The sequence below is a fragment of the Vicia villosa genome, unplaced genomic scaffold, assembly GCF_029867415.1.
Source record: "Vicia villosa cultivar HV-30 ecotype Madison, WI unplaced genomic scaffold, Vvil1.0 ctg.002149F_1_1, whole genome shotgun sequence".
Taxonomy (NCBI): Eukaryota; Viridiplantae; Streptophyta; class Magnoliopsida; order Fabales; family Fabaceae; genus Vicia; species Vicia villosa.
Window position 1 is genome coordinate 304,530 of NW_026705853.1, and position 12,168 is coordinate 316,697.

The 12,168-nt window shown below is 34.1% G+C and overlaps 1 protein-coding gene across 1 annotated transcript; it reads right to left on the reverse strand.

The window, feature by feature from the left end:
- Window positions 1-1,169: 1,169 nt before the first annotated feature.
- Window positions 1,170-3,938, reverse strand: LOC131638038 (amino acid transporter AVT6C-like). Its single transcript, XM_058908598.1, has 5 exons — window positions 3,525-3,938; window positions 2,470-2,622; window positions 2,163-2,366; window positions 1,599-2,064; window positions 1,170-1,508 (listed from the first exon to the last, which is right to left on the reverse strand). The coding sequence occupies exons 1-5, from the start codon at window positions 3,883-3,885 to the stop codon at window positions 1,394-1,396; spliced, it is 1,299 nt and encodes a 432-aa protein (XP_058764581.1). The 5' UTR covers window positions 3,886-3,938; the 3' UTR covers window positions 1,170-1,393.
- Between the last annotated feature and the right edge of the window lie 8,230 nt (window positions 3,939-12,168).

The following is a 12,168-nucleotide window of genomic DNA, read 5'->3' on the forward strand; positions in this document are numbered from 1 at the left end:
CAAAAGAGGGAGTTCAGAGTAGCGATGAATGGTATTTGTACTCCATTTGTTCTACGTATATTATGAGGAGGAAGGATTGGTTTGTCATAATCAATCAAGGCATCAAGAAAAAAGTGAAGTTTGCGGATGACATCACTCTAGCGGCCAATGAAATCACTGATGTTTTGATCATAAGAATGGATGATGGGCATTCCTTGATCAAAGATGTATTGTACATTCTAGAAATCAAGTGTAACTTTTTAAGTATTGGCCAACTACTTGAGAAGGGTTACAAGATTCACATGGAGAACAAGGTGTTACATGTTATGGATGCAAACGAGATTTTGGTCCTAAATGGCTTCCAATAGAACTTTCAAGATTAAGTTGAAGGTTATAGAGCATAAGTGTCTTGCTACACCGGCTAGTCGAGAAGAGTGGATACGACATTACCGTCTTAGACATCTCAATTTTAGAGATCTCAATGCATTGCAAAAGAAGGAAAATGATAACGGGATTACCACTCATCAACATGCCGGCTGAAATTTATGAAGATTGTGTGCAAGTGAAGCAACACAAGGGTAAATTCATCAAGGATGCAGGTTGTAGAACCAAGCATCACTTTGAGATGGTGTATTCCAATGCGTGTGGGCCGATGCGAGTTGATTCGATTGATGGCAATAGATATTTGTCACATTCATCGATGATTATTGTAGAAAGCTATGGACATACCTAATCAAGAAAAAGGATAAGGTATTCAAAGCGTTTAAGAAGTGCAAGTCTATGATTGAGTGGTAAAGAAGTCATAAGCTCAAAGCTCTCAAAACTGATGGTGGAGGCGAATATGTCTCAAATGACATTATAAAGTTTTGTTATCAAGACGGGATAGTACATGAGATAGTACCATCCTATACACCGGAGCAAAACAGTGTTGTCGAAAGGAAGAATCGATCGATTATGAACATGGTGAGAAGCATGTTGAAAAGAAAGAACTTGTCGAAAGAGGTACGGGGAGAAGCGGTATCCACAGCTTTCTATTTGTTGAATATGTATTCAACAAAGAAGCTTGAGAATTTATGGGGACTCTTCATTTCATCATGACATGTGGCAAATAATAATTTGCCCAATAGATAAGTCATTCAAACAAAAATTAGGTTCACAAAAAAGACACTAACATATTGTTGCAGAAATGGTAACTCAAATTTTGCCATGATGTTTCATTGCTTTGATGTTTGATATTATGCACAACACTTCCTTTCAACATATATGATTTTTACAGCAAGGCATCCCAAACTCAGAAAATGCACCTAGAATGTTTTTACCCCTACCATACCCTATCTCTCCCAAAAAACTTTCTGTAGTTGAAAGCAACAACAAAAGAAAGGGAAAAGAGAACACCAACTTTATAACTTGCTACTTAAAAAGCATTGTATATGTTGGTGGAAATTGCAATTGCACTTGACACTACAGCTAGTATTATCATAACCAGTGCTATTATTTTGTCCTTTCTTGTAGATATTCTAAGAGCATCCCTGTCATAACAAACAAAGAACATTAGAATCATGATTTATATTCCTTCTCAATTTGATATATTCAACAGGAAGATTATGAAAATAGGTTACCTTAAAACTATAGTGCCAGGGAAAATAAAGGCAAGCGACAGTGCAGTTGTTGATCCTAGAAACTGAAAGAAGTACCAAATATCTGGTATTGCTATAGCAGCAAGATAGGAGATTACTAAGAGCACAAGAGTGAGAATCACAAATCTCTTGTTGTCTGTGGCTAGTAGAGGCTTCTTGGGAAAGAATAGTTCATCAACGTTGGCTCTCAAAGAGAAATTCAGGACAGGGAATACTAGCATAATGTGGAGCGCATAGCTTACACGGATTAAACTATTGAAGAATGAACCAACAGCAGAATCAGCACTCTGATCAAAATTGACTAGAATGTCTGATTGTGTTAATTCTCCAAATAAGAGATAGCCGAATAAACCAATTGTAAAGTAGATAACAGCGCAAAACATTAATGCTATTCGAACTGCTATTTTCATATCAGATGGCTTTGCGAGCTCAAATCCAATTGGATGCACTGCAAAGTAAAATAAAATGACTCATCAGCGCAACAGAAAGAAAAGGAGGAAACCCTCATCCACAATCAAATAATGCAAAATTTAAGTTAACTAGTACCATTGAAATGAAATGCAAATGCTGTGACTACAACAGGAACTGCAGTGAACAAATCAAAGAAAGATTTCTGGTTGTCTAATGTAGGAACCAATTTAGGAGTTTGTGTTTTTCCTTGCACCAAAGCAACAATAGCCAACCCAGAACAAATGGCAACAAATGACACAGCAAGAAGAGTTGATATTGCAGAACTGTACTTCAACGATTCTGACAAAATTCAAAACAATAACAAATGAGTCTATGCCATTAAATCTTTTCAATTCAGAACAATGAAACCAGCGCGTGCTTGGAATAATTGAAAAACACTGACCTACTCGTTTGTACAAGACCAATGGAAGCATAACAACAACCAAGGTGATGAGAAGAGCAACTTCTCTGGAATTCCACCAGTGAATTCCAAACCACTGTTGCAAAATTCCCAAATGCACTTCATCTCCACTTTTCTTTCCAGATAGAACATCCCCTGTAGTTCCATAATACACAAACATGAAAAAAATTAAAACATGATACAAACAATAATGAGATGTCTTCTTTGGGTCAAATTAGATTTTTCCTAAAATCAATATCTTAACAGATTAATGTAACACTGAACTTGAACAAAACTAGTTCTACTTATCAAACTGTCAAAATAATTGAATTATGATAAAGTCTTTATTTGTTACACATTTTTATGATAAAGTCTGGTATTAAAGTTCTGATTGATTTTTAAAGCACACTATACGAATTTTTTAATAGATAATTTATATTATTTTATAAGATCTTTTTGAAGTTATTAAAAGTGTGATTTTTTTTAGTTTAATAGACATATGATTAGTGTAAAACTGTTGTATACTCCGTTGATCTCAAATTATATATTATTTTGATCAATTTATATAAATTAAAAAAGAATTATTACCCTTTTACCCCTTGTTATTTAGGACATTTTTTATTTCTCCTTATAAAATATTATTTTTAAAAAACAACCTTGTTATTTCAAAATACTAACAATTTAGTCTTTAAAGTCAAAATCCGTAGGTTTTCTTCGGATTTTCTTTCGGATTTTGACTTTAAAAACTAAATTAAAAAACTAAATTGTTAGTATTTTAAAATAGCAAATTTGAATTTAAAAAAAATATATTTTATATGGGTAAATCAAGAAAGTGTCTATATAACAAAGGGTAAAATGGTAATAACTTATTAAAAAATTATTATCAAAGTTATAATAAAATAATAGTTTTTTAAAAAAGTCACTTTCGTAAATACAATAAGCAACAAAAAAGATGATACTACTATTTTTCACTAATCAATGGCATTAAATAAACACTCTTAACTAATGATAGAATTTAATGTAAGAAGAAAAAGAAAGAAAAATGGTTCTCTTCTCACCGATTATAATAAGTAACAGAATTGCACCTCCAAAGTTGTTAATAATGATACAAACTTTAGTGATCAATCCTCCAACGGATCCAAAAGCCTCCTTCATCACACTCGCGTACGTCGGCTTTATTCCGGCATCGCTAAAACGCATGAGAAAGTCGACGGAGATTTCAGCCAGCACCGCCACGATCAGAATGACGACCAGAGCAGGAAACACTCCGAGAACTTTTAGGATCGCCGGTAATGACATGATTCCAGATCCAATTATGGAATTAACGACATTGAAAACCGCGCCAGGTACGGTGCCATGCTCCACCGCCGATTTTGAGCCCGTCAGAAGGGGGAGGTGAACTCCGGCAGACACTGACATTCCGGCGGTGGAGTTTTTGAGTTGGAAAGAAAAGTGGAGTTTGTTAAATGAGTAATTGAATGTTACTGTTCATTTATATATTAATTTTTTGTTAAGTAAATACAAAAATCATTTGGTTGGATTTGCGTCTAAATGCATAATTAAAAAAAAAAAATTCTATCATGAAACACATGATTTAGTTATACTAATTTTTTAATTAAAAGAAATGTAAGTTCATTTGGATGTAATTGCGTCCAGATACATAGATATATTTTCAAGAAACACATGAATATTGAGCTAGTATCATTCATGAAACACATGATTATACTAATTTTTTTATAAGAAAAAAATTTGGTAGAAAATAATAGTACAAAGTTAATTGGGTGGGAATTGCGTCTAGATCCATAAATATATTTTCAATAATCACATGAATATTACATCTAGATGAGAAAATTTCCACTATTAGTATTAAATAAATACATTATTAATCATTAACTAAATATTTTATTAATTCTAAAATAAATGTTTAAAAGTAAAAAGCACTGAGTCGGTACAAAAACTGTGGCGGACTGTCAAAATAGGAAATGGAATTCCTTTTTTCTTAGATTTATTACTTTTTGATGGTTGATTATTTAACAACTCGATTTGTACTTTTATTTATTTATTTATATATATTTGGCTTCATTTAAAAAAGTATGGTTCAATTAATTGAATGATACGATTTAATATTCAAAATATTTTTCAAAAATATAATTTTTTCTTACTAAACTAGTAATCTATCTGTCTTTTAGTGTTTTGTAAAATAATTTTTGTTGTGTTAAGTATTTTTTTAATTAATTTAAATTTTTTTATAATAATTTTTAAATAATTTATTATGAGTGGCAAATAGACACTCCGTTTTGACTCGTCCTATAAAAAATCGCAAAAGAAAAAATAATAATAAGTTGGAATGAGGCAAATATTGAGTTAAGTGCGATTTTAAAATGTTGACATATCCCGCAATAATGAGTGTGTTGCAAGGCGAATTCGTGAACATTGTATCTTTTTTGTCTAAAAGTTATAAAAATTTATGTTAATGTTCGAACGTCCGTAAAATCTCGCAAATAAAATAGAATGGAATGGAGTGGACATATTATAGAATGTGAACCTGTTTTGTCACTCTTATAATTCATTTTTTACTACAAATATTTCTTTTTAATCCGTTTGATCACTCTTATAATTAATTAATTTATTTTTGTTTTATTATATTTTATTATTACTATATTTTATAAATTAATTTATAATTTAAATAAATATATGAATATATATATATATATATATATATATATATATATATATAAATTATATACTCAATTATTTATATGTTAAATAATATTATTTTAATTTGATTTTACACTTAAATTTATAATATGATTTTCATTTTAGTTTGATTTTAAAGTTAAATTTCTATTAAAATATTAATATTATATTTTACCAAATAATTTAATTTAATTTATCTATTACTTTGAGAAATAGTTAAAATAAATATAAAATATTATGCATAATATTCAAATATAGTGCTAATATATATATATATATATATATATATATATATATATATATATATATATATATATATATATATAATCACTATATTTTAGTGAAAAAAATTTAAATAACCAACTTTAAAATAAATACTTAAAAAACCATATTTTCAAAAAAATTACCAAAATGTCTAGGTTTGGCAGACCCCCTAAGGGTATGTGCCAAACCAATTGGCGCATGTATTGTGACCTAGCCATTTCATTTGGCGCAAACATTGTGGCCATTAGGGTTAGCCAAATAATTTGGCGCATATGTTATGGGTGAGACACATAGGCGCCATTTGAAATGGCTCCTATGTGTTTGGGTTATTTTTTATAAAAAAAAACCCATTTTGTACCATTTAGCGCCAAGTTTTCGATTCCGGTCTTTGATTTTCGCAAAAATGTCTGATACGCCGATTTCGTAAAATTTTTATTAACCGTAATTAATGTTTTTGTGTAGTCGATTCCGCCGATTAATAAAGTAGAGTTCATTGATAAAAAATATGTTACATAGTCAATACACGAAGTTGATACATTCTCGTAAAAAAATGTTACAAAGCTGATTAAACATGTGATGAGGTTGTTCCACAACTAGGACATTTCTTTTTATTGTGCCCTAGTTGACAAAAAATACTGCATTTCTTTTCATTTTGTCATGGACGTCAATCTCGGTTCGAATGCGAGTACTGTTGGGGCGACCCTTTTTGTTTCGTCGCATCGTGTCTGATCCACTGTCGAGCGCGGATCAAAAACGAGTATTTTGAAAACGTAATATAGCGACAATGACTCGAGTCGTATCACAAGGATTCTTGTTTTGTTATTAACCAATATAAATAAAATTGGGGTTTATGGTTTTAGATCGATTTATGAACAATAGAGCAAATAAGAGATTAAAATAAGTAATTATAAAATAAGTTAAAACGATAATTTGTTGATTCGGTTCCTATCTATAATTGATTATTGTAATTCCAACCTCCTAAGCGGATTATCTATTCCTATTCGATCATAATATCCATTGACAAGCGCAATTGATAGCATAAGTTATATGTTCCTATTATCCGAATTAAGCAAACGGGATTAAGTTTCATGAATTAAGCAAACATGAATTAAACGGACACGATAACGAATTAAGCAAACGATAACGTGACTATAGTTAGGATCATACAACCAATTGAATTAAATCAATATAGTCTATGCAAATCGAATTAAGCAAACAAGAGACATAGATTAATATTGAAAGGAATAGAACTGAATTATAATTATAATAACCTCAAGGTCGGAACCTGAATACAGCAATTTGTCTCAAAGGAATTAGTTCTCCATGGAATTCGTACAAGCTTGACTCATAATTTCTTGAATAATAAAAACGTAACCATGAACATTAGCGGCCAGACCTAGGTAAATGGGAGAAACAATAATTCGGGTCATAACCCAACTGGGTCAAACAAACATAACCCAGGCCCAAAACTAATGATCCAAAACTAAATAAAACTAATGCTGCAGCTTCAAACGAAATTCTGGAAAATATGTGCTCCGAATCTGACTTTGACTCCAACACAAAACTTGTAGCTCTTTCTCTTAGCTTTTCGGCGATTATTAGAACGCCTCAATCGGATTCCCGGAGCTCCACTTATGATCATTTTAGTGCAGACTACTAATGCTGAAAATAAAGTGCGAAAATCAAATTAAACCAAAAATAAACTAAATTAGAAAAACATTATAAAACATAAAAGTAAACAAAGAAAATCAAAGAAATGCTTAAGAACAAACATAGGAGAATGTGCATTAAAATGCACTGATCAGTGTCATTATGTCATACTACCTCCCCATCATACTCAGGCCAGTAATCCTCCTTTGCCACCATTGAAAATGCCACACTGTAAACTTGAAGCAATGTCTCAGCCTTGTAAATTGGAGAAAGTAATAACAATGCATCTCGGTGCGCATATGCACATGCTGCTATGACATGCGAGCAAGGCATACGAAATGCTTGAAACCTACCACAGTCGCACCAATGATCATCTAGTATAACCCGATATTGTTGTATCGACAATCCTTCATTGTGGTCAATTGTTTCTCGAACACTGAAGGTGCGGTTGAATCGATCGAAAGCAATTACATGATGATTGTTGTCCTTGGCAGATTGTTCTTTCATAAATTTCATGCAACTCTCGCTGAACAGTTGACCCGATTCTCTAACAGCACTCCACCTTTGACCTCTTGTTGAGAATAGCGAAGCCATCCTAAAGTAGGTTGCCTCCACCAGTGGAGTGATCAGAAGGTTTCAGATGCCCTTAAAAATACCGTTCATGGATTCTACTAGATTTGTTGTCATGTGGCCCCATCGCACGTCGTTGTCAGAAGCCCTGGTCCATTTCTCTATGGAAATGTTATCAATCCAACTTCCCGCGTCCGAATTTGACAAAACAATTTCACTCCGATAATGTTGGAATGTAGGCTGAGTTAGTGCATATCCCGCATTGACCAGTGTGTTTCTGGACTGGAGGTGCCTATCCTTGATCTCCCGCATGAAATTTTGGCCAATATGGCGAATACAGTAGACATGTGTTGATGGTGGGTGTTGCCATCCGTTTGCAGGATTATTGTAAGCACTTTCAATGGAAGCATGCCTATCATAGATTAAACAAAGATCGGGTTGAGGAGCAACGTGTTCTCGGAGATTCCTTAAAAAGAAACTCCAACTCGCGGAAGTTTCACCTTCCACTATTGCGAACGCTACTGGAAATATGTTGTTGTTTCCGTCTTATGCAACCACCATCAACATGGTTCCTTTGTCTTTATCATATAACCAAGTTCCATCAATTTGCAGTACCGGTTTACAATATGCAAACCCTCGATGCAAGGTTGGAAAGTTCAGAAAAGACGATGAAATATACCATTTCCTTGGACACGGGTTCCATCCGGAGCATGCGTTGGCAGGGTCTCTAGAATAGCGACAGTGTCGGGGGTATACGTTTGAAGCGCAGTTAGGTAACATGGAAGAGTTTTGTATGACTCCTCCCAATTGCCGTACACAATTTCAATCACCTTTGTTTTCGCTATCCAAGCCTTTCTGTATGATGGAGTATAGTTGTAGGATGTAACGATATGCGAGATAATGGTCTTCACCTTCAAAGATGGGTCACAGTTGATAAGAAGCAAGGTCCCCTGACAGATAAGATCATAACTAAGCTTCGTATGATCTTGGGACGTATATACTTGGAATCTCTCAACATATTTCTCATCACCAACACAAATTTCCAATCACCAAATTTCGTTTCATCTTGCTTCCTAAGTTTTTCCTCTCTGCAAATACCAAACATGTCTCTCTTAACAATAGGAAACAAGCACCAAGGCACTAAGGAAAACATCGTTGCATATGTAAGTTTTTTTTTTATTTTCTTAGCATTCCATTTTATTATAACTGCATATTTATGTTGTGCTAATTTTTTCAGGACGTTGAGCGATTTCGTACACGTAGCCATTCCATGCTTCCGCTGAAGAATTTATAAAACCATTTTTACACAGAGCTGGTTTCAGACACATCATCAGGATCCCAAACTATAACATTGATCTTAAATTTGTGCTGGCCTTGTTAGAACATTGGAGGCCAGAGACTCACACCTTCCATCTTCCAACCGGGGAATGCACAATAATCTTTTTTTTTTAAGCAATTTGGACCTAACGGGTTTCGAACCTAAGACCTTGAGAGGAGCACACTCTCAAGACCCAAGCAATTCACCGCTAGACCACACACACGCACAATAATCTTGGAAGATGTGTACATGTTGTTGGGCCTTCTAATAGCAGGAAAGGCAGTTATTGGGTGTGTACAACAAGTCAATTCCCTTTGCGAGCAAGCATTGGGCATCGATCTAATAGAAGGTGAAGTAGGTGCTAGGGGCCAGGGTGTCAACCTAAAGGCCCTAAAGTTATATTATAGTCAATTTTGTTTGGACGAAAATTCGTCTGAAGAGGAAATACTTAAGAAAACAAGGTGTTACCTCATGTTGCTTTTTGGAAACGTGTTATTTCCAGACAATACCGATAACACCGTAAATTTTATGTATTTGCGCTTACTTATGGATATTAATAAAGTGAATAAGTATAGTTAAGGGTATGCTGTCATGGCTACGTTGTGTCAATCTCTGTGCAAGAATGCTAAGAATGATACCTGCACGTTTTACGGATGCGCTCTCTTGGTTCAAGTTTGGGGGTGGTGGAGAATGCCTATTATGGCCCCGGAAAACAGAAGCCAGTGGACGTTCCCCTACGCAACAAAGTAAGTATTCTAATCATATTTTAATTCAAATAAAATCTTTAGTATTTACTTCAACTAACAAATATATACTGCATTTTAGATTTTGCGTAAAGGGAATGAACTACAAAAATAATCTGCGATCAAACATCACGATGTACCGCCAGCTTCTGGATCACTTACGACCAGAGGACGTATAATCTCTAAATTTTCCCTATTTTATCAATCCTTTTTTTAATATATGATCGAAATTATTTATAACTTTTATACATACATTTTATATGGAGGCCATATTTGGACTGCGATCATGAACCCAGAGTTGAAGATGTCGCTATTTGGACTGCAAAGACAACCATCTTTCGGTACAACATCGTGGAGATGCATCAATCTGACCGGGTGAAACTCCAGTTCGGGATGCATCAAGGTATCCCTAATCCTCCAATTGATTTGGGACAATGGCACCTTAAACGTGTAAACCAGCAATGGGACCACCAAGATTGGAAGGATTTCGCTCCCGAATGGCGCCTCATATGGAAAAACTGTGCCCAACATGTCCTCAGCTTCCCCGTAAGTGACCATGAAATAAAACCCTCCCTGCAATACATGAGTTGGTACCGAACTGTTACCAGCTCAGATTTATTTGTGGCTGACCCGTTCTACTTTATAGACCCCCTCCAGCAAAATTATATCATCCTGCAAGAACAACAACAACAACACCAATACACACAACAACAACATCAACAAACACAACAAACACAACAACAATTCAATCAGTTCAACCCGTTCCAAACTCAGTCCCAACCACCATATCAACATCAATACCATCATGACAACCCCTACCATACCCCTACGCAACAAAGTAAGTATGGTCGAATTTATCTTCATCTTTTGTTATGACCAACAACAACATCTCTTCTTCTTCTTCTTCTTCTTCTTTTGCAAACTTTGCATCACTTTCTTAATTCTTATGCTTTTCTGGACAATTGTAGAATAATGACCATACTTCTGACAATTGAAACACTAAATATGACTCTTGTCAGGCTTTCGACCACCACCTCTTCCTTTACCTGCACCACCACCTCTTTGGTTGCTTTGGTATGGGGGTTTTCTTTGATCCAACTAGCTTCCTTCTTGCTGACTTCAACCAGTCGAATTGTTGTAGCCACCTCTACTTTTATTTCCATTCCAACTTCCTTTGCCTTTCTTTTTGTTTGCTGACTGACCATGCAAAGCCACATGACTCTTCGACTTCCCTGCAGCTCTTTCAACCATCCGTTATTCATGAGATTCAAACGTCCCTTGAAGCTCTTCTTTTGCCATCTTTGACAAATCCTTCGACTCTTCTGTGGCTACCACCACGTGGTCGAACTTAGGGGCTAAAGACCTCAAGATCTTCGAAACAACACCTCTTTTTGTTAACGCTTCACCGCATATCTTGATTTGATTCACTAGTTTCATAACCCTAGTGAATAAATCAGTTATGCTTTCGCTATCTTCCATCTGAAGTAATTCATACGTTCTTTTGTGAGTTTGTAACCTTACCTCTTTCACCTTCTCAACTCCTCCAAAAGACTTTTCAAGAATCTCCCAAGCTTCTTTTGTAGATTCAGAATCACTAACCTTTTCGAAGTTATCTGGACTCATACATTGATAAATTATGAAGAATGTTTTATAACTATTCTTCTCCAATTCTATGTGTTCATTCTTTTCTTTTTCTAAAGCGTCTTCTCCAAGCGGTTCTACTTCATCTGTTACAAGATCTCAAAGACCTTGACACTTGAATGAGACCTTCATTTGTTTACACCAATTCTCATAGTTATCTACTTTCAGAATTGGTAGACTTGCTGGATAATTTCCAATCCCATAGTTCACCGCCATCGTGATTTTCTTCTTCTTCCTTTGAACCGATCAACGGGAGCTCTTGATACCAGATGTTGGAAATCCACCAATATCTATGATGAATTTCTATCAATTTTGATGAACATGATTGTTATTACCACACAATGACAATGAAAAAATTATGAAAGAAAGAAAGCGATTTTCTGCAGAGTTTCTCTTTGTCCACAGACAATGAAAAACTTCTTATTCACTTGCTACTGCAAATTCTGTGAATACAACTTGATTACTAAAATAGGAGTTACTCCCTCTATTTATAGATTTAGGTTAACTTGCTCTTTAAGCAAAAAATTCAAAACTATAAAAGCCCAAAATACATATTTTTGAACTAAATCAAATATAATCAAATTTGTGAGTAACTAAATCAAATCTAATTCGACATACATTATTCGGCACTATAAATTACAATTTAAATATCATTAGTGATATTAAGATTTTAATTTATACTAAAATATAAATATTCTTTTGAATCATTTATATTATACAATTATTATTACACTTTTAGTTTAGAGTAATTGATGCAACACATAAAAATCAATCGAAAAAAAGTGTATGTTATATTTTAGTTGGGTAAATTATTTACAC